The sequence below is a fragment of the Apis florea genome, unplaced genomic scaffold (assembly GCF_048593485.1).
Source record: "Apis florea isolate Af1SG1 unplaced genomic scaffold, ASM4859348v1 contig_3793_pilon, whole genome shotgun sequence".
NCBI classification, from domain to species: Eukaryota; Metazoa; Arthropoda; class Insecta; order Hymenoptera; family Apidae; genus Apis; species Apis florea.
In genome coordinates, this window is record NW_028256856.1 from 1,835,314 (window position 1) to 1,860,604 (window position 25,291).

At 44.4% G+C, this 25,291-nt stretch overlaps 1 protein-coding gene across 2 annotated transcripts in view; it reads left to right on the forward strand.

Annotated features, from left to right (window-relative positions):
- Window positions 1-3,404: 3,404 nt before the first annotated feature.
- The window catches only part of LOC100872023 (LIM/homeobox protein Lhx9-like), a 43,386-nt gene continuing 21,499 nt past the window's right edge, over window positions 3,405-25,291 (forward strand). Inside the window, exons 1-3 of one of the 2 annotated variants that reach the window (XM_003697201.4) lie at window positions 3,405-4,380; window positions 17,800-18,088; window positions 18,342-18,726. In XM_003697201.4, the coding sequence (XP_003697249.1) occupies window positions 4,333-4,380; window positions 17,800-18,088; window positions 18,342-18,726 (722 nt within the window). In that variant the 5' untranslated portion in view covers window positions 3,405-4,332. Of the gene's footprint in view, window positions 4,381-17,796; window positions 18,089-18,341; window positions 18,727-25,291 lie in introns of both variants that reach the window. The other variant, XM_012491403.3, reaches the window with a different exon arrangement.

The window sequence follows — 25,291 nt, forward strand, 5'->3', positions numbered from 1 at the left end:
TCACTGCGTGTTTAGTACTCACGCGTCAACTTAACAGCGTCCCTCCCCTTCTCTCACCTTTTTTCCCTCCGCTCTCCTCCTCCTCCGTTTCTATTTTTCCATCGACCATCTTCTTTCCACGTATCCCTTTCGACCTCGTGCTCTCTGTTGCAACGTCGACGACCACGACGACGACGACGAGTTTCTCGCCAATAGTCGCCAACTGTTTCTTTATGGTATATACGCGTATATATTGTTAAATGTATAATTTCACTGGTGGTGGCGACAGTGAAAAATTTTTCGATTCTTTTCGGGGCGGCAGGGTGGGGGCAGGCAGTCGGTTGAAAATAGTTAAAAATAAGAATTTTTATGGTTTGGCGAATTGTTGAAACTAATGAGCTGTTTAAGAAACACTTCTCGTTTTATGCTCGCCACTTTCCACGGGAACAAGGTCTCGTTAGTCTGTTCTATTAATGTTTGAGGGAAAAGGCTGGGTTGTCAGAATTCAAACTTGTCGTTGCTACTTTTCCATTCCATTCTTTGCCATTTTCATCTGTCCTTCAATTGCGTGTCAACGCCGCATGAAAATTCGTTCTTCGATCTAAAAATGCGAACTGTTTAAATATTAATTTTATCGTTAATTTTGGTAATTAAACACGCTTTATTTTAAACTCACGATTTATCACCGGACGTTAAAATTTTTGTTGGAAAGAGATTTCCAAGCAGAATCTATCCGTCCAAATGCGACGATACCGCATTTAACGATTAATAACTCTTTCTACTACGAGATTTTCCAAGAGATGCGCGTCTCTTCGATTATCCGTAAGATCGTAGTAAAAATCGTCGACACGGGGCCATCATCGACGTATTCGCGAATTCCATCACCGAACGACGTTGGCAGCGGTTTCCGTCTACGTTGCAAATGAAACCGGTTCCTTTTTATGACGGAATATCGGACGGGCGGTCGTCGTTCGGTTTCAGCTGGTCACTCCTCTCTTCTTTCCTTCTCTTTCTCTCTCCTCTCCTGTCCACCGACCGCCTCTATGTCGCCCTGCTCCTTCCTTGAAACCTGTCGTTTTTTCACCAACACGCAACACCGGACCAAGGAAGCGCTATACCTTGGCCAACGAGGAGGAAAAACGAGGAGAAGCGGAAACTTTTTGTTATATCGATTTTCGATGTATCGATCCCTTATTCGAGAGAGAATTCGGATTACGAGAGAATTCGAATCGATAATTGCGAAGGAAGGCGAGGAAAATTAGGTGAGGCGTATTATTGGAGGTTGAATGTCGTCTTGAATTGAAAGTTTTCACTTCTTTACTTTTCTTTTTCTACGTTCTGTAATTACACGTAGTTTCGCTTTTGTGTTATGATATATAACTCATTTCTGGTTTTGGAGGTGAAAAGTCACGAAACTTTCACGGTTTGTCCGAATTCAGTTTCTGTCACTTTCTAGTAGGACATTGTATTTAATCTACGTAGAAAATCAGAAAGGGAATTATGATTTTTTTTTTTTTTTCTTTTAAAGGAACGTTTAAAACGACATACAAAATTTATTCAAAATGCTTTCGTTAAAATTCGAAGGAAGGAAGCAATTTAATTATTATCGAGGACAAAAATGATTCGATTCTTGTCTACGATCTAATTTATAAGAAAGAAAGAAAAAAAAAAGAGAGAAGAAATATGCTCTATACTTATTCATACCGTCGGAATATTTTAGTAATTAATCTTACGGCATGATACATCTACAATGTTGAGTCTTGACAATATTCACACCTGTCTTCTCCCATTTATTCTCCTTCGATGATGAATGAAATACGTATTCCATTTTGTTCGATCATATTGATATCCGGTTCCTCATTTTTTAGATTTATGACAACAGGTATGTATTCAATTCAACTTCATCAATATTCAAGTTATCACCATTATATACCTCCTATAATTTTAACTTTCCATATCTTTGCTTCCAGATTATTCACCATCTTCTCAAATATATTCAATATTCTGGAATTTAAAAGGGGTTGATTCGCCAAATACAAAAGAAGCCGTATTTTGATCGTCCAGTGCACCGTTGCTTCAGTAGTCATCATGGACACGAAGGGCAAATATTAAGGGTAAGAATAAGAAAATTTTGGTGGAAAAACGTCGAATAGAGTGACGAGCCAACTCTGTGTTACGCAGAAAAGTCTGAACGCGGGTAAAAAGACGAAGGCCGTCATTGTTTCGTCGAATCGACAAAATAAGAAAAGCTCAGATCCGCTAAAGACTATAGAAAATCGGATACGACCGCCTCGTTGACTTTGGAATCCCTCTCGGATTCTTCGATCGAATTAAGCTCCATCTATCTTCGACTTCCTATTGCAACGCGATGTTCTCGTGACAAAAAAAAAAAAAAAGAAATCACGGTTAAGCGACGATCACCGGTATAAACGTCGCGTGACGAGAGGTTGAACGTGCAAATTGGTTGTTCATGCAAATGCCAGATGGTTGAGTGGATCGTTGGCCGAATGGTTACTGCCACCTTTTTTTCTCCCGAAATACGCGCAAAACGAGGGTAATGGCCCAGTGCGGACAGTCGACTTTCAATTTTGACGCGGAAACGAGGTGTCTGTTTCGGCATGTTCAAGGTACTCCTGACACTTTGATCTCGTTCACTTTCCTACCACGAGGTTAATGGGCTCGTTGACAACGAGAACTTACTTTTTACGCTTCGCTTTGATCGATTACAGGTGTACGAGAGGAGGAAATTATAAGAGCATATAAAACATTGGAATATCTAACCGTATCATTCTCTACGATCTAACATTATTACCTCTCCTTGAAAGAACAATGATCGGATCGGGGCGAGCAACGTTCGGCATTACCCGTTCCGACATCCCCGATACATTCATTTCCGCGGTGACATAACAAAACGCCAAAGAACGCGGCCGTCCGAGCCACCAATTTAAAGTGTCTCCGTTCTACGAAAGCCGCGTATACATAGCTGCCTACGCCACTGTGTGCCGCGCCAGAGTCGCTCTGTTCTCTCGCGCAGACGGTTCTCTGGAGCAGAGGCGTGCGGCAAAGTAGCGCTGTGCTCGAGACAAGGAGGGACGAGGGAAGGGCGAGGAACAGACAAGGAGGAACGGTATCGAGTTTCGTGTCGGGGCGGGGCTTGTCGTTCCACCGTGAACGTGGGAAGGGGTGCCGATGGGCGGTCCTTCGTGGAACCGTGTCCGCCCCACCTTGTGACGACGTAGTTTTCACGGTTCCACCGCGATGCGGCGCTGCCTATGGCTGGAACCAGTTGTAGCTGTGCCGGTTCCCTCACTCCGCATCGCGGCTTCGACACGGTAAACGGGTCTGTATTTACCGTGGCGCATCGTGCTCGCGCGTACCTCGTTTTCTGGCATCGTCCTTCCCGACGTGTCGTCGTCGTCGTCGTTGTCGTCGTAGTCGTCGTCGTTGCCTCGTCGTCGTCGTAGTCATCGTCGTATCTCGGTCCCGGAACGTCACACGGAGGCACATGCGCCATGAAACGGGTCTGACGCGCGTCCTTTTCGTCCCGTCGAGAAAAGGAGAGCACGAGCTGGAGATCGATCTTCGCGCTGTCGATGCTCCAAGGACACCAGGACACACGGTGATAGTAATCGAGTGCAGGTGCGCGAACTAGCCGGGTGTTGCTGCTTCGTTCGTCCGATTGCCCTAGTGCTTTTTGTGATCTCACGATGGAGCCAGGGATCAAGAAGGATCGTTCCAGGACTGCGTCCAATCGCCCCGACTCGCCGCGTCGATGAACCTTCTTCCTTAGTGATTGTGTAACACAGTGAGGGGTGTAACTTTTACACTATTACGGATAACGTGACTGTTATACCGCGTTTTGCGCCATTCCATCGTCAAGAAGACCGAGACTGAGTAAGCTGTTGGCCCCAAGTTATACGATTTCCATCGAGATGTGCCCGTGAGGGCGTGCTTACTTAACCTCTCCTCAACCGGACGACATCGATAATAATCAGTTCTGTCCCGGATCCTCTCTCTGACTGTACACCTATATACCTTGGAAATACCATATAACACAACAGCGATCGTAATTACGAGTAGTAAGTAAGCAAAACTCGAGTAAGCAAAAGAGTGGCGGAGTTGGCAGTGACGTTGTTGAGTGTTGAAAAGTTCCTCGAGCCGAGGAAAGAAGGAGAGGGTGAACCGAGCTGAGGGTGGTGGTGGAGGAAGAAGAAGAGGAGGCAGAAGAAGGGAACTTGCGCAGCGGACGCCATCTCCGCGTTATCGGCAAGCGGATCCCCCGGGACTCCCCCCCAAGCAGCTTCGGCGTCGCGCACCCTCGGCGGGAGCTACCCCGTGACAGCAGCCACCCTGATGGGAGTGTATGAGGAGCGCACCCCTCCTACCACCGGCATGCACTGGGTGAGTGTCATCCCTCTGTTCCTTCTCCGTTCTTTGCTTATTGGCCGTGTACGCATCATCGAGAGGGGTCCTTTGTCACGCTGGTCCTCCTCCATTCCATCGCGATCCTTGCCCTTTCGATCCTCTCATCTCTCCTCCGCTCTCGCAACTTGACACTTACGCCTCGAGAGTTTTTTCACAATTTCGTAGAGATAATTTTTGGACAGTTGCTGAAATTTGAAGATCGTGGCCACGATAATAAGCCGAGCAAAATATTTACTTATCGAGTCTCGTATTTTTCGATATTTTGTTTACCAGGAAGATTCTTCGAAATTCTATAACGTACAACAGTATACACCATCCATTACGTTTTTACTCGTCCAAATATCGCCGCTATTTTCATTTCAATCCTCTTCGTAGAAAAGATTAATCGGTCCATCACTTCGAAAATCACTCCTAATCTAAATATCCAACTTCCACCATGCCCCTTAATTTAAACCTTTCCCTCAATTCAATTCGAAACAAACTATAACAAACTTTCCCTTTTTCACTCACTCTTACTTACTGCTCTGCTCGAACCAATAGATCGATCCACCACGTTCGCCCGTGGTTTCATTCAGCCTTCCTTCAGTTTTAAATCCTCTCTAATTAAAATCTCGCGTCGCAGGGGATAAGGGTGCCGCCCGATGGCGGTTCTCGGTACCTTGTAGCCGTTAATGGGTACAAATCCTAGCCGGATAATTCGATCCAACGATTTTATTGCCTTGGATTCCGTAATTGGAATATTGGCGAGTCGTGGACGAGTCCGACGCTTATCGGCAACAGCCGGCTGATATATTCGTCGGCCGAGCGTGGAACGGGTTCCATGGATTTCATGCGACGTTGTAGATCGTCGCACGAACAGAAGAAGAAGAAGAAGAAGAAAAAAAAGAAAAAGAAAAGAGAAAAACCCGGTTTCGACGACAGACAAGTCTGCTCGCGTACACGCCGTGCTGTTTGACGGATCGCCGCGAAACCGAGGTGAATTTTTCGGGTGTCACCCGCGTAATGGATCGCGACACGCGAAACCGAGTCGCGCCCCTGGCTCGTTTAATTGATTCCCCTGTGAAAGGGGTTGGAGATTCTGATCGGCTAAAAGGATCGTGCATTTTTCTTTTGCCCGTCGAGAGGCCGTCGAAACGCACGAGTATTTTGATACGCGAATTTTTTTCTTCGATTCAGAGGCGAGATTTTATCGCGCGATCGCCACGGATGACATAAATTTCGAAGGTATACGTGTGAATATCTCAATGTAAGATAGATGTAAAGGTGGATGAGTGTAGATTTGGTAGAATTAGCAAATTGGTTAAGACGAATAGAGTTAAGATACGGTTTGCTCGTTTTTGGAAATTCTTCGAGAAGTTGAATCGTCAGAATTAATTATTTTTTTCTTTTTTTTTTTTTTCAAGAAGAAATCATTATCGCGTTGCTCGAGATTGGTTTCGATGAAAAAAATTATCGCGCTGCGTGTTCCGACCATGATTTTTCGTGAAGTTCTTATATATATATATATATATATATATATATATATATATTTCTTCTTTCGTGCCAGAAACACGAATATGCAAATTCTTTTTCCAAGTAAAAAAATATGAATGAACGTCTTTATATTGTTTACTTCGAATGAAAAAGAAAAAAAAAAAAAAAAAAGAAAACGATAAAACGATGTTCCACAGAAGTGAAGTTGAACGCCGGAGCAAATATCTCGTATCTCAAAATTATCTTCTTACACTTCACGTTTAATAAATTTCCACGGGTTATCGAGTCGTATACACACGCATACATTCGTATCTCGTACGACGATAGGGAAAATATTACCTAATCGTAATTTTTCGAACAAAGAATCGAAATTTCGTTCTCTTCCACGCGAAATGTGGTGGTGGAGGGACTTCGAGGTGATTTCGAGGAGGAACGATTTCGTCCCGCCGACTTACGACTTACGGTTCGAAGCTGTGTCGAGCAAAATGTACGATCAGCGAAACCGGCGTTCATCTTCGAGGAATGTTAATTCCGTTTTAAACGACTGGTGAATGGGTGCGCCGTTAACGGGTACACCTTGTAAACAAACGTAATTGATTGTTCCGTGTCACCGCGATGGTCGCTAATTGAACCGATGCATTAACTCGTGGGCAACTCGAGGTGGATGTAAAACGCACGCCACGTCCTTTCCTTATTTCCCGTCCCCTCCCTCCTCCCCCGCCCCTCTTATTTTTTCCCAACGAAATTGAGCTTTAATCGAAACCGATACAAAACCGATCACCAACAAGATTCCCGAACGACTTTCATCCATTCTCGAATCTCCTTTCCGAATCGATTATTTTCTCAACTCCGATTATCCACCGTTCAAAGAAAGGAATTGACCCGCGAAATTCATATCGCGAGGAATAGATATATTTTACCAGATTTATTTTACCAGACAGTTCGCAACGCAGTTGCGCGTAAATTATTTTCACTGCGAATCGTTAACGAGGAAGGGATTTATTTTTCGATCGAATTTTATCAACTCGTTGTTCCACCAATCTTCTTCTTTTTCAATTTTCGTGGTAAACATTATGTTAATTCCATCTATAAATACATATATATATATATATATTCGTCCATAGTCTCAGAAAATATATTACACGATACGAATTTCTTAACTTCGTAACACGAATTTTTTCCCCCTGCTCCACTCAATTTTAACGAGCCTTCTTCTACAATACCTTCTTCTTCTTGCAAAAACTCATCTCGCAAAAATGTGCTCCATCCTCGAAAATTCCACCGACCTCTCGTCTCCTTCCTCGAAACAAGACAAGATCCCTTCTTCGCCACGTTCGTCCAACTTCATCTTTCCGATCTTCCTTCCGAAATTTCCGAGAACAGAGATGGACGTAGCTGGAGGGAACGTAAATATTTTGTTCGCCGAGGAATCGGGGCCCGATTAAAAGCTCTATCGCGTTTAACCGTCCCCGATCCCCTCGCGACGAGGATTACTTTATCGCCGCGAATGGCGCAGCGTTTCTCGCCCGGTTTTCCTCCCTCTTTCGAGAACGATTCGATCTCGATCGGCGAAAATAAATAACAATTTCCGGGACAACCGCGTGAATTACGGGTGGATTTTTCAGGCGCGTAACAGGCAGGCAGGCAGGCGTAACAGAATTATACACGTCGGGCCGGGCGAATATTCTTGTTAGCGCGTCGACGTTTAGCGGTTGATCGAGGTGGCCGCGAGGTATATCATTGGATTGGAACGTGATTGAAAGAGTTGGACAGAGTTTTGCAGGTTACACGACGTTCTCTTTGATAGGTTGACGCGAGTCGGTTTCGAGGAATTTGAGAGCGTGTTATAGAGCGTGATACAGATGGTCTTTAATATTTCTCGCTTATTTATTATTGGCGTAAGTTAGAACAGTTTGAGGGTTTTTTTTTTTTTTTATGCGAACAAGAGAGTATGGAAAAATATCAGGGCCATTCCTGTCCGTGTTACACAATTTCGATATTTCGACAATAATTCAACAAGCTTCGAAATTTCCCCGACGAGCTGTTCAAACTTCGCTTCGAACTTCTCTCCTTCAATCCTGCCACAGAAATGACCACTTATCTCGCTTTCTCTTTTCTCTTTTTCAAATTTTTTCAAAAATACTCGAGCTTCTTCGAACCGCTTCTTAATCCGTTCCAAACCAACACCCAAATTACTTTTCACCGCTTTTCACCTTTTACTCTTTTCTTTCCAATTTTTTCGAAATCGTTCCATTCTCGTCAAATCACAATTGTCTCCCTCTTCTTTTCCCAGAAATATTCAACTCCTCTTTCAACTTCCTCTTCAAACCTCTTCTCAAACCAATCTCTGTTTCCTCTAATAATTAAAGAAAAAAAAGAAAAAGTCCTTTCAATCAAAAAAAAAAAAAAAGAAAAAAACAAAAGTTGTCGACTTTTATCCTCGATAACGCGACTCGAGGCCCCTGCCGATTTTCGCGGAATTATATTTCGCGATCGCCGTCGCGGCGCTTATTCGGCGTCGTTTGGTCTCAGGACGCGTTCGATCTTTTTCAATGCACGCGGCCGGACGCGTGCGTCAGCGTGGAGCCGGACGAAGAGAGTGTGATTATTGTAACTTCGATGAGATAAGAGCGACGTGGCACGAACGTGTCTGCCCGTGATAGTGGTCCGTTTGTGTCGGGCGTAATTTATTAGCCGGCCCGGCCGAGATATATCCGCCGCGCCACGGCGGTCATCGCGGCCCGAATGTTTAATAAGTGCGCGATCGATCTTTTGTTGTTTATTTACGGTGCACCAACCGAATGTGTACACATACTTTCGCGAAACTGTCCACCAGACGCCCGTCTCGAACCGACTCGCCATTGTCTTTCTCCCGCCTCCCTTTCGCTTTCGCTTTTCGGAATTCTACCAATTTTTCTCCTCCTTTCTCTCTTTCTTTCCTCGTTTTTGCACGGATCGAGCGATACATCTTTTTCTCTTTTCTCTTCCTCTCGTTTTTTTTCTAATACAAGAAGAAGAAACTTTTTTTTTTTCAATCGGGATCATTCAATTTTCCCACGAGATCTTTGTGACGGGCGAAAATTTCGCGAAAAGTTGGCTCGGCCCAATTTATCGCACTTGTCAATCCTCCAAGAGCCTGTTCACCGAACATTCTCGGGATAAAAAATATCTGGCCGAGCACAATAGATCTTTTTAATCCTTAATAGGGCTTCCTAAACGAATTCCCTCCTCTTTCCCTCGCGATAAATTTATTATATCGAACAGGGGGGACAGGAAATTTTCGTTCCTCACCTCCTTTCGGGGGCAGGGGAGGTGAAAAAAATTTCTCCCCGCGTTTTCACTTTTTTATCTTTCGAAGAAAATAAAAGTGTACTGCGTGTTACATTTTCCTCGATTTTCTTCGAGCAAGATATTTTTCGAAGAGAATTTCTGCTGAGGAGGACACGCGTCACAAATGTCCGCGCGAGAAAATTGAATTTCGAGTCGAAAATGCATCATTGTGTCGCGAAATTTTCGAGACTCGTCACGGCACGTCGCAACGTTTACTCATGCTTTCAGCGGCCCGATCACGGTTTTCGACGTGATTAATTGCGGTTGGATCGCGCGCCGTTGGCAGGGAATACGCGATCTGAATTTTCGCGGAACGCCGAGAGAAAGAAAACGGTATCTCGGGGTCAGGTCGCGATTCTTGGCCTCCTCGACGTGTATCTCATTTATGACATGGACTCTCAGTCCAGAAGAAGACGCGTCTCTCCGTCTCCGCCAATTTTTTCTCCTCCATTTCCCTCTCGTGTTTTCATCCTTCGCGCTAGGTTTATTATACATTTCGCACAGTCAAGGTTTTCTCTCTCTCTCTCTCTCTCTCTCTCTCTCTCTTCTATTATATAATTATTCGAGAGTACAACTTTATTTCTCGTAAGGGGAAATCGAATTATAGTAATGTTGAGAATAAGTTTGAAAGTAATTTTCACACTGGAATACGTATTATCGTTTGAACGATAATTTTACGCTTAAGTTTCTTTAATGTATAACGTGAAAAATATATATAACGATTAACTCGAATACTTCTTTTGAAAATTATTCGTCGTATCAGAATTGGGCATAATAAAAAAAAAAAGAAAAAAAAAATATTTTGCAAAGATTACCGATTTTCTAGAGAGGAAAATCGTCCAAATATTCGCAATTTCTCAATTACGTGTTGCACGAATCGATACGATTGTGCAACGATGCACCGGATGCGACGCAAGGACGACATTGTCGTATTTATAGGCAACGAAATATAATATTCCATCGTCATTTTTTCTTTTTTTTCATTTAGAATATTTTATACACGCAGAATAATTTAATTCGCAGGGGGAAACGTTTCTCGATCGACGAGAAATTTCGATTCTCTACGACACGATGATCGAAGATCGAAAATACAAGGTGATTCGTCGAAATTGCAAAATTGTTGGATGTCGCAATTCGAAAAGCGCAATATTATTCGTATCACGAATTAATATTCGCCGCGCGATCGAAATCGGCATGATGGAAAGGCCGCGCGCCAGAAATGCGTGAAAATTCGAGCCAGATTGACGGTCGTGGTTGTGTTTCGTAACGTAGATTAAAAGTCGGAAATGATAATTCGTTGTACGGGTTGAATGAAAATACTGTTTTCTGCACGATAACGTGGGAGGTCGAAGATTGATGATGATGGGTCGGTTTAAGTTTCGCTGGACACAGGGATCGATTTATCTCGCTTGAAATTGGTTATTTTTCTTTTTCCTTTTCTTTTTAATAATCTAAAACGCGCGACGCGATCTAAAAAAATAATAATAGATATCAATCGTATATATAAAAAAGTATCTTACATTTTTAACACTTATATTCTATAAATTATTCAATAAATTTACAAACACACATTTATACCCTCTTTCGGAATCATCCTCTCTACAAACGAAACTTATCTTATTATCTTTCGCACAAATAATTTTTCTCCACCGCTCGAAACATTAGGTATAACTTTTACGCGACGAACGTATCGATAAAAATTTACCGATCACGTTACATTTAAATATTTGCCGATTTATTTCTTCGCCTCTCAAACCAAAACCTCTCGAAGGGGTTGGAATCTATATTTAGGAGGTGGACCGGTGACTCGTTTCTCTCGGCATTTTTTTTTTTTTTTCTTCTTCTCTCCTCTCCTCTCTTCTCTTCTCCGGGCCGAATAAACGTGGTGGCACAGTAGCACACACGAGCAGCCACGTTCTAATATTTTTTTCCCCTCGTGTCGCGAGAGTCCGGCATTCGGGTCCGGCCGGTTGGTAGCCGGTCGCCGCTGAGAAGTGCAGATAGCGAGCGGTTTATCGTTTCTCTGCGGTGTTAAGCGTCGCCCACGCGTTTTAAGAGAGAAACCACAGGCTGCTGGTGCTGCTGCAGCCCGAGTGGACGAGGCTGTTTATTGTTATCACTATCATGGCCGGCCAAGGGAAGCTGATACGCGGCAACACGGGACGCGCGTGTTTATAGAATCGGCGACGAGGGAAGGGAGGGAGTGGGAGAGAGAGAGAGAGAGAGAGAGACGGTTGGATCGGTCTCGGGCGAATTTCCTGGTTGATTTCTTGCGGTCTCACAGTTTTAGCATCGATGGTCCCTGAAATGCCGAGAGTCGTTGGGATTCGTGCCATCTACGCGTGCAGCCTGCCTGCCTGCCTGCCGTGATTTTTTTTTTCTTTTTTCTTTTAATTTCACAGGATGCGTTTGTCGAGAAGAGGGGAGGGCAATTTTTCTTTTCTTTTCTTTTCTCTTTTTTCGGTGAAGAAAAAATCAGATAGGACCGCGTACTTTGTGCTTCGATCGATTTTAAATATTTGAATCAACCGTGTTTCAACTTAACAACCCAGTGTACTGGTAAATATTGGATATGTGAATTGTATTTTTCTTTGTTCTCCTTGCGTCTTTTTTCTTTTTTATTCGTATACAATGTATGTGTGTAAATCGTTCAATTTATCGAATTATCGTTACGAATTATCTTCACCTTTTTCCGTGAAAAGGTATGGAGACGCGTAGACTCGCTACAATGACAATGATATATCCTCCTATTTCTTCGAACTACGCTACGAATTGGATAACACTCGAGAAGAATTTCATAATAACGGGAGGCTGCTCTGAGAAGAATTTTTCATGAAAGCGAACTTTATAAGTTAAATAAGATCAAGGCTGGTTCTCTACATTCTTTTTTTTCCTTTTTTTTTTTTACACTTCTTCTTTCCTCCCCCCCTCCTCCCCCCGTCTCGAGACGACGACCTCCTTCGTTACTCCTAAGCTTCCCTTCGGATTATTTCGCAATCCCTCCTCGCTCGAGAAACGTTTCATTTTTTTTTTTTTTTTGCTCCAATAAAATAATCGAATGTTCGACTCGAAGCGAAATCCGTTCCGAATAAATTTTACCACTCCTCCAATGCGACTTTTCCCGCCTCTCTCTCTCTCTCTCTCCCCCTCGTTTCTCATCCTCGTTGACGCGACTCGATTCGATTTTTCCCATGGAAACGGCCGTAAGAAAAATTCTCCGCTCCACGCCATCGTTCCCGATTCATACCGATGCCTTCTTGTAAATCGTGTGCGAGATCGTGTCGCGCGACAAAAAAAAAAAAGAAAGAAAGAAAAAGAGAAAAAGAATCGCGCTCCAATTACCCCGATTCCTCGTCCCTCGCGAAAACAAGGAAAAAGCCGAGGCTTGGGAAAAAGCGTCGCGCTCCGCGATTCGACTTTGTTGCGAGATAAACAACCGTGAAATAAAAGTTGGACACGGTTTCACTGATATGGCAGATGATATTTTTCGAGCCGGAATTCGCAGCATTCTTCTCCGTTTTAGAATTGAGATTACGGTGAAATAAATATGATTTTGCATATCGATAAAAATAAAGTGGAGAAACTTTGATAGATAACTTCTTTTTTTTTCTTTTTTAGGAAATTTACGTTATACTTTAGAGTTGAATAATGGTATATATTAAATTACTTGCAAAAAATAATATAAATGAATCGATTGCGATTCAACAAATTCGTTTCGAGCTTCTTCCCCTTCTGATTTAAAATTTCAAAACTTCTCTACTCGACCACTTATACGCATCCTCCCGATAAGAAAAACTTCCATTTCACTTGCCCGCATTCTAGCATCCAATCGTATCTCTCCTCCTCCTCCGTTAACTGTTCCACGCGAACACTGTTTTTCCCGTCGGCAGAGCTCGAGATGAATCATCGATATCACTTATCAATCCCAAAGTCGCGCCGCGAGCTTTATAAATCACTTCTTTCTTATCTCTCGAGCCGAGCTAGAGATCGCCGCCTTCGTCCTGGGGGGAAAAAAGTGGAACGAAATCAAAAAGGAGAGAGAGGCGGAAGAGAAACGCGATAGAAAAGGAGAAGAGACGCGAAATGAAAGAATGATCGATAATGGCCGGTTGTGTCGCAGAGAATCGGCGGCATTTCTCTGGATAGGCATTCTACCGGGTTTCCGTGCCGGCATCCCGACGGATTCCGCGCTCGTTATTTACTTCACGTTTCGTGAAAATGAAAAAGGCGGAGTCTTGTGCAAGTGGAAGCCACGGGTGAAAGTCTGTGGCACCGGCCTCCGCTCGTGGCAGGTCCACTCTCCGAGATGGATAAGGATCTCTCCTCTCCGGGTGAAGATCGATCGACCGGTCGTGCCGTTTCGTGGGAAATTTATAGGATGCCCGTATCGATCTCTCCCGTCTCGTACGATCTCTTACGAAATCGGTGGAAAATTCTACAAATGGAACTCGTCCAGCCTCCGCCAGGGGAGTTCCACCGGTTCGAGGAAATCTTCCAACTCTTGGCTGCTCTCTCGATCATCACGGCTTCTTTCCGTGTGGCGAAAAATACGGAAACGGGACGCACGATGGGATGTTGTTCAACTTTTTCGCTTATTATCGTTCGGCTTATTTATCGAGATATATTCGAGAGAAGAAATATTCGAGTTTCGTTATTTTCTTTTTTTTTTTTTTTTTTTTTTGGTTTCTTTAGATTCATTTACGCAGGGCTTTCTAACTAACGTTTCAATTTGAACTCGAACGAATATGGCGGAATATGGCGATCGTGAAAAAAGGATTTCGTAATAGTTTATATACGGTTAAAGAGAAAAAAGAAGAATTATACGTTTGAATAATAAAATTTCGCAACGTGCATCGTGGCCGGGTATAGAAAAAAAAATATTTGCATATCGTTGTATTCGTCGTGGCATTTAAATGTTAATTAATTGTATAATTCGAGTATATTAAATTCCGTATCATTTGGAATAGAACTTTATAATATGAAACTGAGAAAAAGAATTCATTTCGTTCCAATAATATCCTATAAATACCAAAACGCGTTGATAGAAATGTAATAAGAAAAAAGAAAAAAATGTAAATATAATTAAATACGGAATTTAATTAAACACGGAATACAGAAAATTATTTTGTTGACACGGATGGATCATTGCTCGAGAGCGGAGCAGCCAATAATCTGGATTAGTGGATTGGCTAAAGGACTAAAATCGCTCTTAATTAATTCTCCTCGAGTTAACTCTCTCACGAATGGATCGTCATTAATGTTAATAACACGTTACACGTTTCTTTCTTCTGTTTCTTTATTCTCCGTAACCGTCTTCTTTCGCACAATCGTTAATCCATAAATCTTTCGTATTCCGTCCAAGAACGAGAACACGGTTCACCTTCCTGTTCACCTATTCTCCCCAATCCGCTTCATAACAACTATAACAACTAGTTCTCTCTTATTGTATTATCGAAAGATCCTCGCTCGTATTATATCCCAAGGAACAGCCGCATTCCAAAACAGAAGTTTGGCGAGCATGCTCGCGTGTCGACGTTTGGAAAAACGAGTTTCCCCGTGGAAATATCTTTATTTGCATTCGCGGTTGCCGCTTCTTTCGCCGCCATCGCGAATGCCCCTATGATGCATGGTTGGGAAACGAACCGCATTCGAGGAGAAAAACGGCGACCTATGCCTTCGTATAATGGCGAGGAACATTTCGAGCGGCACAATGGAGTGTTAAGAAACGCGGCTCGACGGTGAAGAAGAAGAAGAAGAAGAAGAAGAAGAAGGGAAAAAAACGTTCTCATTGTTCGAGCCGAGGTTTAATAATGACATTAAGGGGGGAAACGAACAGCGTATAGGAAAACCTGGTTGACTTCTTGCACTTGTGTTATCACGTGGACACGTTACACACGTTGTTGGATAGGCAGAAAGGGATAATCGAAGGAATAATCTTGATGATACGATGTCGGCCTACGTTGTAACTCCTTCCCGAGAACGCTTCCATCAGTTGATTGACCGGTAAATAAATAACAATACTTGGCCGAGAATCGTATAGCGTTGCTTCTTGGCGAAATTTATTGTTATAGGAGCTCGATGCGACAGCGTCGGATCTATAACTTGTCTCGATTCTTCATTTCCAATTATAATTGAAGTTTGATTTATTTTTCTAGATCGAATGATTACATCCCTGTATGAAAGTAATGGAGAAGAAAATCGATCGATACACGTGTCCCATCCTCTGCTAATATTCAGCTAATTGTACGGTGAATTCATCGAAATCGCCGAATCGAGTTCGAGGCAGCACGGCAAGAAATTCGTTGCCCCAATCAAAGTTCCAATCGGAGCTTGATCAATGATCTTCGAAGGAAACGAGCCACGATTCTCGATAAGTTGCACGCCAGAAGCGCTTTGTGAGACACTTGGAAACTCGCGTTCCACGAATTCTTTCCGCGACCCGGTTTATTACATAAGAAACAACGGCCGTAATCGTTACGTTCCACGGTGAAAATCCGCCGTGGAACAAACGAACGTGCCAATTTCTATTAGTTTTCCCTTGCCTAGGGAACGCGCGCATGCGCGTGTTAACCGATCGATCTCTCTTCCCTGCCCCCTGCAATCATTATCGTTCGATGATCGAACGAGAACGATCGATGATAAAAAAGAAAGAAAGGAAGAAAAAAAAAAAATAGAAAAGAAGCCGATCCGAAGAATCGGAATCTGTGTCGTAACTACGAAACGCGAATTTAATAAAAAGATCACGGAGATAACTTGTTTCCTCCGCTACTAGACTTGTTTTCTAAATAACATCACGCGCATTTATTAGAAAAGAAAAGCCGGATTGTTGTGTGTTATCGTTCAAATTCGATCGAGGTGCAACAATTCTCAATTTTTTTTTTTTTTTTTTTTTTTACGCGGAAGAAGAGAGAAATTAGATTGAGGAATATATAGGGTATATTCCCTGAATCAGGCGGAGATTAAGAAAAATTCCCTAGACGTTTAACAAGCCGGCGTACATTCACGAACGTATCGACGAGGCTTAAATTTTCGTCACCAGAGGGCATCGTTATTCGCGGAGCAATGGATCTTTACGACGTTCTATACGCGCAGAAGTTAACCTCCCTTTGGGCTGCGATCGCAAACGCGCCGCTTCGGCGGAGATGCAGTAAATACCGGTATCTGGTGTCGTAAAATGCGGCATCGGTTTTCCACAAGGAGGAGAGAGCCTGAAGAAGAGTGCTCTCTCTCTCTCTCTCTCTCTCTCTCTTTGACCTCTCTGAAGGGAAGGAGAAGGAAATGAGGGAAGAAAGGGTTCTTGGGACGGAAAGTAGGAGAAGGACGGACGAGGAGTTTGTCGAAAGGGATCAAAAAGAGGGAGAGAAAGAGAGAGGGAAAAAGGGAGGCGGAGAGAGGGAGAGAGAGGGACAAGGAGGAGAGGACCAGGGCAGCTCGGCCACGTAATTTATGTCTCGAGCTTACCGCGGTACGCCGCAACCGCGTTGACAGTTGAAACACGGCGGCGGCTCGGATTGGTCGGCTCCGGGCGCCTTATAGGGTCGCGCGCATGCGCACACCGGCTTACGACATCCATCAGAGGCGACCGGCTACTGCCGTCAGCATGCCACTCTTTATCTTTCTCCTTTTCTCTAGGCCCCCTTGCCCTTTGCCGATGTCAACCGAGCCGTAATCCGCTGTCACTTTGGATACACAGTTTCCCCCGGTAGCCGTCTTGCTCTTCGTGCCTGTTAGGTTGTTGTCCTATTTCGCCTATTCCGGTTGTCGCTGCCTGACGGCACAAACAGGAGAGGCCTATTCCACTGACTACGCGACTGTCTTTCCGACCGATGTCCTTTACGGTCCCTCCTCGTTCACTTGGGTGGAAAGTGTCTTCGCCATCTTCGGATATGCGTTAGGTCGGTTACTTTTATCGATGAGCTGCTTCTTTTCTCCGTCTGTCGTTGGGAATTATACGGTTTTTTTTTCCTGGGGGGAGGAACCGTCGATGGCGTGCGCGTTGACGCGGCGTTTTTCGAACTCTTCTTTCTTCACGATTCAACGATCGATTCGTTTGCTCTACGAATCTTTTATCCCCGCGGCTATCTTCCTTCCTTCCTTACTTTCACTGTGCGCGTCTCTCTCTCTCTCTCTCTCTTTCTTTTTTACTTTTCTATCTATATTCGTGTCTATCTCTTTCTCTCTCGCTGGTTTTTTTGTCTAAAGTGACACAATTTTTTTTTTTTTCGTGAACAGTCGTCTGGTTCGATGGAGGTGTGAAAATTTCACTCGAGCGAATCGACCATGCTTCTTTTCAACGCGATTGCGGTTAAGATTGGATTTCAGTTTCTTCTTTTGGTTTTTCGATACGATTATTTAACCATGAACAGTGAAACACCCGTCGATGCTTGTTGTTGAAACGCGAGATTACGAAATAGATGCGAGTGGAACAATATGGATATTATGGATCGATGAACGTATCAGATCTGATTTTGAGGAGAAAATATATTTCGCTCGATCCTGTTGTTTCCCTTCCTTTCATTTTTTCAGAATTTATTGAATGAAGCGGATTGAATCGAAATTTTCTAACATTGTGGACGTGATTTGTTTCAGCAGCCGGCCAGCTCGCAGGAGCGTGGCAGCGGCTTGGCTGTGGGGCGTCAAGGGGGGCCCGGCAGTGCGGGGGGGCCCGGAGCAGTGGACCAGGCGAGGGACCTAAGTCCCTGCCTCCCTGCGTCTATGGGCGACGCTGCACGACCTACCACCTTACCGTGCAGTCCTCCTGCCGCCCACCATCACGGGCCCCATCATACACCCCTACATCAGACCCACTGTGGAACCAACAACAATTGCTACGACGGACCCACTACCCCCTACGACTCTAGAGACTACGATTCCCCTGGAGGTTAGTGTTTTCTATTTTCCTTTTTTTTTTTTGCCTTTTAGAATATTATTATTTATTAATACATATTTAATTATTAATTATAATTATATCTCGTAATTATAAGATTTTTCAGATCGTTTGTTATTATTTATTGCTCGGTTCAATTTTTCGATTTCGATTTTGCAATAGAGTTAGAGAGTTAAAGAGAAAATTAATTTGTTAATTAACGCAGAAATTACGAGAGATATTACATCAATCTATGTATGGAAATCAGGTGGGCAAGAGTACAGGAACAGCAGCAACTTCGAGAACCCGAGCGACCTGAGCATGCCCCCGCAAACGACCCACCACCACCATCACCACCATCACTCGCATCTGCATCCGCAGACTCACTCGCAGGAACAACAGACCACCGAACACTTGCACGCTATCCCGAAACTGGAGCCTCCGCCCACCCCGCCCGCCCAGTCGGACGATGTCCCGGGGGTGGTTTGCGCCGGATGCGGCCTCCGGATATCCGACAGGTTTTACCTGCAGGCGGTGGACAGGCGGTGGCACGCGGCCTGCCTTCAGTGCTCCCACTGCCGCCAGGGCCTCGACGGCGAAGTCACCTGTTTCAGCAGGGACGGAAACATTTACTGCAAGAAGGACTATTATCGGTGAGTCGAATTGCAGACATTCGTCACGGTGATTAACCCTCGACTGGTGGCCCGATCGTGGCACGATTACGTAACCGGTCGAGGCCGATTTGAAACGATGCTCGAGAATAATATCTGGGGATTGTGATTGATAAGTGATTCTTTTTTGCTTTTTTTTTTTTTTTTTTTTAGGTTGATATACGTGACGGTAGAGATTTATATTAGGTGATATTTGTCGACAGTTGATGTGTAGGATTTTTTTTGGTTTAATTCAATTTTGGGACAAATTCAATTTGATTTTGAGGATTCTTGAGAAAAGTGTTCAGAAATGACTCGATGGAGGAGAATCTCGTTAAATCTTTGATTTTGAAATTAAACGAGGATTCTAATGGATTATTCGGAAAATAAAATTCCCGTAAAGGATTTATAAAGGACAGTCGAGAGAGTTTTCTAACGCTTTTGCTCGATCCAAACTCGATTAAATAAATTACGCGTGTCACATCGATGAAGATATTCTCCTCCAAGCAATTAAACGAAACGTACGCAAAGTACATTGTCTCTGTATATTTATCAACATTGCTTCTGCAAGGAAATTCCGTGGTCGAGTTTCATATCGTTTCATTTCACGATGTTCGAACGCACGATGTTTCAATTTCTCTTCGTTTTCTCATCGAATTCACAATCGTGATATTATTTACAAAAATTAAAGATAAGTTTCCTAAGCTGGACCTTCGATAAGACGCGTTACGAAGAATATGCCTCGAGTCACTCGGGGCAAGTCGACCGCGAAGCGGCAATTTCTGATAGATAATTCGAAATTGGCCGTTCGAGGAGAGGCCATCGAGTGATTTGAAAATGAAGCAACCGCGCTTGCGCAACGAGATGGAAGGATCTGTTTAACGCCGCGACGATAAGGGCGTTTGTATTTTTATCGACGTGCACGCGATTGACAGTGAATTACCTTTGCACTCGGAGTGGCTCGGAGACGAATCACGCACCGAGCAATAAAAAATTATCGCGACACAGCGGCTCGTGGAAAACAATGAGATATTAGCGAGCGTTCATGTAAGCCGAGCTTGCCTTCCTTCGAAATCGCACGCCATTTCGAGAACCTGGATTCCGGGGAAGAGCGGTTTCGTGTTGTGATTTTTATCATCGTACAAAACAATTTCTGATAACCGCGCTTGACTTTCCAACCTTTGAAAAGTTGGATTCGAGGCTATTTCATCCGTCATAAAGAAATAAACTAATCGAAGAAGATATTATTCCCTTGTGGAATTGTGAAAAAATTGTGAAACGTGAAATTTGTTAGTTTGAAAAAAAAAAAAAAAAGTAGAAGAATATCGAAGAATACGTGTAGACGATTAATCGATCGTGAAGGATGATGGCAATAAATTGTGCAAGCCTATACGTCTTATCTAACATCTATAATATCCCGAAACGGTGTTCGAACCAGGAAAACGCTTGTTCGCGCGATCATCCTCTTCTCGAGCGCACGAGTCCTTTCCCTTAGATTTCTATCCTCGTATGGTTCCTCAATTAGTCGACTTTCTCTATTCTCTATCGTGGTTATAAGCGACGAATGCAAATCTGTGTAACAAGTTACGCAATCTAGGCGATTTCTATCTACGAAAAAAAGTAGATATAACGTCATCGGTTAATCATTCGAATTTTGATACATTCTCACGAGAATCTCCCCCCCTCCCGAGATTGGCATCCAAGACGCGCGAGAAAAGACGAAGTTGGCCACGAATTCTTTCACGTCCTCGATGATTTCCCATTTCCGAGAAACAATTGCGCCCTCGACGTTCGCGCTCGCGGAAATCACCTGTCTTGCCACCTGTTTCGCGCCGGTTTCAGATCCTCAGCGGGGAGGTGATCTTTCGGAATGAAAAATTGTTCGCCAGCCTTTTCCAATCGCGCTTCCGTGTTCGCGATACATTTGGGAAAGCGGCAGATTTCCCGATGCGGAGAAGAAAGAAAATATGTTCGAACCAGGAACTCCATACTTTGCCATACGTAGCACGCGGTAATAAAGAAAACGGTGAAACAGGCGTACGTCGTCGAATTGGAGCACGGACGACGATAAAGAAGAATATCTCGATGTTTCGTCCACGAAAATAATTCAGCTCGACTTTCGCCAATCCATCATCGCCAAGCTCTTCGAGCACCGACACGACGACCCCAAAAACGAGATCTTTCTAAAAAAAGAAAAAAAAGAAAGGAACACCGATCACGGAGTTATCACCTTCTGGTTGGCCACGAATCCAACCACGAATCGAGCAGTCCATAAATCATTTGGGGGAAAGAAATGCATCAGAAATGAAAATATCAAGCGAGTTAAGGGACGCGGTATCGCGATCGAAAATAATTTAAAGGTTCACGGGAGGGAATATGGGGAGGAGGAGGAGGAGGAGGATCGAGGGACAGGGAACATCGTGTTGGGCCGTGGCGGAGGCCTCACACGGCGCGGATATTAGCCTACTCCCTCGCTCGCCTCGATTCGCGCTGTCCTCTACGTGCGGACTCGGCCAGTCCTCGACTACACTCGACTAATGGTCACGACTCGACCATTTACCTCCGGCGAAGCGTCGATTCTTGATAAGTAAATCACCGCCGATCTACATTTCACGAGCGACGGACGATATATACACGTGGTATACGCCACCACGGTCACCCCCTTTTCTCGTTTCCTTCGATTACCCGAGAAGCTTCTCTTTCCCTAACTTTTCGCACGTCCCAATCCTCCCAATATTCCTTATTATATCGTACGTTTTTATTATCTCGTCTCCTCTTCTCTGATTTATCGAATCCGCAATTGAAATTTCAATCGATTCAAAGCGAAATCACGGGATAATTTAATTCCGGGCTCGCGTTCTAAATACGTTCTAAGCCGGTTGAGTTTCAGACAGTTGTCCACGGTTCAACGCATGACCGCGAAGATGTTGGATAAGCGTGATTCATTATTACATAAATCATTAAACGCCCGACACAAGTTGAAAGCGGCGGAGGCCGGTGTTGCAATTTCGGTAGCCGAGACACCCAGCCGAGCCCCTCTTACGCTCTCGTCCCCGGCGTGCACGCTTTCTGCTGCCCGCTCGTGGACGCGGTGGTATGCCTCGAAAATCACGCCGACCGATCTCGCAGGCCACGCTCGAGATCCTCCGGGATAAGGGGGCTGGTTTTATCGCGCGGACCTCGAGGACACAGCGACGAGATTAGAACGAAGGGGAGAGGAGAGGGAGAAGTCGCGATCTCGACGGGAATATTTAAAGTTTTCGAAGAAATGTTGGAGAAGAGTCGGGCGAGGTAATAATTATCGATGAAGTCGAATTTTTAATTTTCGACTCTTCTTTTAATCCGATAATTATTTTAGAGTTTACTTTAGAAATAAATATTGAAATCCGCACGCTGATCATTCGTAGCAATCGTTTACTTCGATTTACATTTGTTTCTTACGTATTCGTTTCTCTTTTGAAAATTTTCAAAACCGGTTTACATCGCTCTCTCTTCTCTTATCGAATATTTCTCGAAATCAATTTATCTTATCCGTTCGATTGAATTTTTGTAAAAGAATTTCTCTCTCATTGACCACGCAGCATATGGCGTGCATTCGTAATTAATACACGTATTAACGCGTCCTCGAGCCGGTACCAACGGTTACAACAATTATCCTGGCAACGTAACTTTTCCATTGTCAGCCTGTATAAGAACGTTGTTTCCTCGGGGATAGTGTGTCGGCGTTACGCGATATCCAGCGAGGAAAAGGAATAAATTTGTCGCTGGCGCGATGCTAGCGATTCCCCCCTTCCCCGTGATTTACTCCCGCGGCACTCGTAAATTAAGCCTTGAAATTTGAGAACGTAGATTTCCCGTTGATGCGATTGTGTAAGACGAGAGCCAGCCGCTTTTTATCTCTCTCTTTTTGCACGCGCTCGGATCATCGCGTTGGATCACCGAGTCGTTTCGTGCCCGAGATGCAAATAACTCGATTACGCGAGCACTCGCCTCAGCGAAGGAAGATCGATCGACCCTCTGACGAGTCAGAGTTGCCTTGCTCTTTTCCAAACTGGAGAAACTGTTCGAGATCGGCCGCTTTCGATCGAGCGAAGGAAAGTGGGATTTTCAGGAGAAAGGATCGAGGATCTATCCGTTCGTTGATAATTTTTAAAAAGGGGGATCGTTTGATAATTAGAAAATCAGGGTGTTCAATGCGAAGTTTCTCGAATTCAAATTTTTTTTTTCAATGGTTGCGAAATTTCGTAGTTAATTTTACGATAAAGAGATGATTGCTGGAATTGTTGGTAATTTGAATTACGGTAATTGTTGTTGTTACGCGGAAGAAGTAATAACAATAATTATAAGGTTAAATTGCTATGAATTCCGCCAATCTCTTGTTTAATCGCTTCCAATCGTTATTATTACGTGTAAAATGGATAATCGTTGTTAAATACTCGGACGGAAATTTGACTCCAACCGAACTTTTAATTTTCTCTTCTCAATTCTCGAAAAACCAAGAAACAATCTTAAACAATCTTCGCCGAAATTTCCAATAAACATCGAACAACCCCTGACACGCTGCTTCCCCGGACGCACAAATCCATTCGACTCGTCAAAATCTCTCGAAAGCAAAGATGCGAGAGAGAGACGAGGAAGGGCGACCGTTTTCCTTTCATACGCGAGCGACAGGCAAGATGGAATAGCGCGGACATCCCGTCACGACACTCCGGGCCCGAAACTCTGTTATCTCGGTGGCTCGCATGCACGATCTCCCGTTGTCGCCGGCCTGTCGTTGCTGTTATTAGGCGACGCGCGTTCGCGTGTCCGTCCAGTGAACCCGGCTTTACCCGGCGCGTGACACCCTTTCGCAACACCGCGAGCTCTGCCCGAGATCGGAAGGAATTATTTCCAGCAGCGGGGCCCGGACTCGTTCTTCGACCGGCTTCGGGACCGTCTAACACGCTCCAATCGTTCGTTTCGCCACGCTACGAAACGCTCTCCTCCTAGGATCGGGTTACAGGTTTTGTCGCCTCGATGCAACCGATCGGCTCGAACCGTTGAACCGAGGTGACGGACGGAGTCCAAGTGCGGTTGGAACGAAATTGGTGGTCGCTGACTTTCGAACGACGTTGAAGAGTTTCAGAGTTTCTTCGAAGCCGAACGAGCCAAACAGTTGTTATTATTTTTGGTCGTAGGAAGTGTTCGACAATCGATTCTGTCGATCGAGATGAGTTAAGAGTTGAGAAGTTTTAATAAAATTGTCCGATCGAAACGAGTCAAGAAGTGATTCTTATCGCGAATACATTCCAAGGATTGGTTGAAAGATTTTAGTTAAAAGATATATTCCCTTCTCTCACCACTGCTTTGCCAACGATTCTTTCAAAAAAAAAAAAAAAACGTCCACGGTTAACCAGATCTTGATATTTCGACGTCAAACGAAAGGATATAATTAGCAAAGTGAAAAAAGAAAAAGAAATAAAGAGGAAAAGGATCGTCAACACGGAGTTAGGAAAGCACAGGTGTATCCCAAACGTATCCATCTTATTCCTTCCTCCGTTTTTGGACGAGCCAAGTGTCTTAACGAGCCACTTTCGAGCGGAATATGAGCGCAACGCCAGACGTGGTAGAACGCGGTCGAAAGTGGTTGGTCACCTCGCGTGTTAGCTCGGCCCGGCCCGGTGGCTTCGTCGTAAAAATTGCTTGCGCGTAAAGAGATCGTTGCTCTAAGAGCTTCCTGGATCCTTCCTTTCTCTCTCTCTCTCTCTCTCTCTCCTTCCTCCTTCTGAAATTACTCCACGGCGGCTCTCCCCCCCCCTCCTCCCCTGTTCCTATTCTCGGCCACCATCTTTGTCGAGGGGCCCCGTTGTCCGAGCCGTTAATACGAGGAACGAGCCGGTAATCGAAGCGTGTCCAGCCCCCTGATCGTTGATAAATTGCTCTAATGCGACTAATGAACTACCCGCAACAAGATTCAGACGCGAGCATGGATCCTTTCCAGCCAGCCGGCCGGCCATCCTTCGATGATTGCTCCCCGCAGCACGCGCGCCTGTTCACGGCCAAGTTCAATGCCGGATGGTAATTAATTCGGGGGGCCCCCGTCTCGCTTCGGGGACCGTTTGGAATTTCGTTGCCCACGCCGACGAGAATTCGTCCGGGAGCCGTGCAGATCGGTTACGTGGGCGATCGATAGGAAAACGTGGAGGGATTAACGAGGAGTGGCCAGTTTTCTCGATGGAGAAAATTCGGTGGATGGATGGAAATCGATCGATTTGAAATTTTTCTTGAAATTCCGTCTCTTTCGCTTTTGCGAGGAGGGGTGAAAGTAGAGGAAAAAGGAAGGAAGGAGATCAGGAGGAGATAGCAATTTTTAACTTGGATAAAATTTGTTCGCGTTTTTCGGAAGGAGAGATATCTTCGCAAAATAATTCGGTATTTATCATCCACTCGGTATTTCCATTTCTCTTCCTATGAATATTTTTTTGCGAGAGAGAGAGAGAGAGAGAGAGGGGTCAAGCAAGGTGTCCAGGACCAGGCGACTCGTTATTTATCAAGCAAACTCGTAGCACCGCCACGTGGGATGCTGGGA